Raw genomic sequence first — 2,022 nt, 5'->3', positions numbered from 1 at the left:
GCCTCGCTGGCAACACTCGCCTGCTCACTGTACAGGTGAGTTGTTGCAGATTAACCTTTTTTAAGATTGCCAGACTAAAATACAGAGATAAATTAAACAAATCCTCACCAAGTAAAATCTAACCTTTTGAGCAACCAAAACTAATTAAAGCTTTAAAGAGTAGTTGTTTAATCAGCCATGCATCTAAACAGACTAATTATACATTAAGGAAAAGGATAAAAAGACACTTTATATATTGCATAGAGACCGTCTTGTTGAAGTTTTTTCATTTGACATTATTGTAATGATCCTGCTTCTTCCATAGGCCAGTCTTTGTTCTCTGGTAAATTATTGAGCAAAACCCCATTGATTTTAGCACCACATCATCACACAGCTGCCTCTCCTCCTTCCTCTTTATTGGGCAAGAGCACCTTCTGATGGAGATGCTCTCTCTTGATGTACTTCTTTCACTCTGTCCCAGATTCTTATTCCAGACGGGTTATCTTACACTTGGAATCTTTCTGCCAACTAACCACCATCTGTAAGTTGTTGCGACCATGCCATGTGCAAACAAAGATTTGTGATAGCGTGTTCGTAGTGTCTGGGTCCAGGTGACAGACTGCTCATTGTGCACTTCATCTCTGCATGTGATAAAACCTTTTAGAATAGTCTTATTGTATTATGCATCTATTACATTTTTTATATGATTATGCATACATAACATTTTTGTATCATTTCATCAGCTTTTTTTATGTGTGTATGAGGATTTTGTTAGTAGTATTTAAATGATGTAGGGTTGATGCTGGCTTGCAGACGACAGTGTTTTATAAATCTATATGGAGTGTTATCAAAGTGCATGATATTTTGTATTTTTAGAACAAAGTTTCCTCAAACCATAGTGATTATTGATTTTTTACTCTTTGTTATAAACTGAAATTAAATTGTGGTATGATTTTTTTCTTGTCAAAAATAAATGGATGTCTCTGCATGACAATTTAAACTTGTCCAATGCAATATAAAGCTTATTAACATGAAATGTGAAAAATAAAGTAACTCTCATGACAAATGAATATCAAGCAGCATTGAAACTTTGAAAACTGCCCAGACACTGACAGTTCAACCTACATTTACAGAATGCGAGAAGAACCATCTTCTGCATGGAGGTGTGTGTGTAGTCTCTTGTCCAGAGAACTACTATGGCTTTTTCCCTGAAAGGCTTGGAGCCACAGGGCCCCCTACATGCAGGCCCTGCCACTACTCTTGCCGCAGTTGCTCGGGGCCGCAGGATTACGATTGCTCAAGTTGCTGGGGGGATGCTGTGCTCTACACTGCTTATGAGGTATGCTGTTACCTGTAAATCATATGAGACTGTGCATGATATTTTGTTTAATCATGTGTTGTTCTTCCTTTTTGAGGTATACAAATTTCAGCTCTTGTGGAAAAGGAAAGATACTTTTTGTGTTAATTAATGTATGAAAATAACAAATTAAAAAGGCTTAGTCTGTTATATCTGTTGTAGTTATTTCTGTATGGTATATACACCTTGCAGAATTAATAAACATGTTCATCCCTCATCTGCTTCTCATACACAAGACAACAATAGCCAGCACAGTTGTGACATTGAGTAACCAGTTTGGTATTATCCTTCTGTTTGACTCTATTTTTTCTTCTCTTCAGGGTCAGAACTACTGTCACCCAAGCACCCTCCATGATGCCTATGAGAGCCTACAGTCCTGGTACAAGTTCCTGCTGGGTATCCTCCTGTGCCTGCTCATATTGGTGCTGATTCTTGCGGTGCTGGTTCTGCGAGCCAAGAATGCATCAAGGAGGTTATACCCTGTTGTTGGAGTGCCTTCCCTTAGTCCAGGGGTTGGTGCCAAGTCTGCTAGTAAAGGTGGCACTGCATACACGCCTGTGCCAAAGGGAGATGCGGACGACCTGCTGACAAAAATAACTTTCCATGATCTTGCGAGTGACGATGAGATATAGTTATGATTCTTTTTTGCAAATTTTAATTGGAGAGATGTTTAGAAAAAAGTTTAG

At 38.6% G+C, this 2,022-nt stretch overlaps 1 protein-coding gene across 3 annotated transcripts in view; it reads left to right on the top strand.

The window, feature by feature from the left end:
- Positions 1–2,010, top strand: part of LOC119594556 (furin-like protease 1) — a gene marked incomplete at its 5' end in the record, with an annotated part of 24,037 nt that extends 22,027 nt beyond the window's left edge. For 2 of the 3 annotated variants that reach the window (XM_037943588.1, XM_037943587.1), the window contains 2 exon segments: positions 1,113–1,318; positions 1,657–2,010. In XM_037943588.1, coding sequence (XP_037799516.1) covers positions 1,113–1,318; positions 1,657–1,968 — 518 coding nt within the window. 3 annotated transcript variants of the gene reach the window in all.
- Positions 2,011–2,022: the final 12 nt, after the last annotated feature.

Source organism: Penaeus monodon, chromosome 34 (genome assembly GCF_015228065.2).
Source record: "Penaeus monodon isolate SGIC_2016 chromosome 34, NSTDA_Pmon_1, whole genome shotgun sequence".
Lineage (NCBI taxonomy): Eukaryota > Metazoa > Arthropoda > Malacostraca > Decapoda > Penaeidae > Penaeus > Penaeus monodon.
This window is presented reverse-complemented; position numbering and strand designations above follow the sequence as displayed.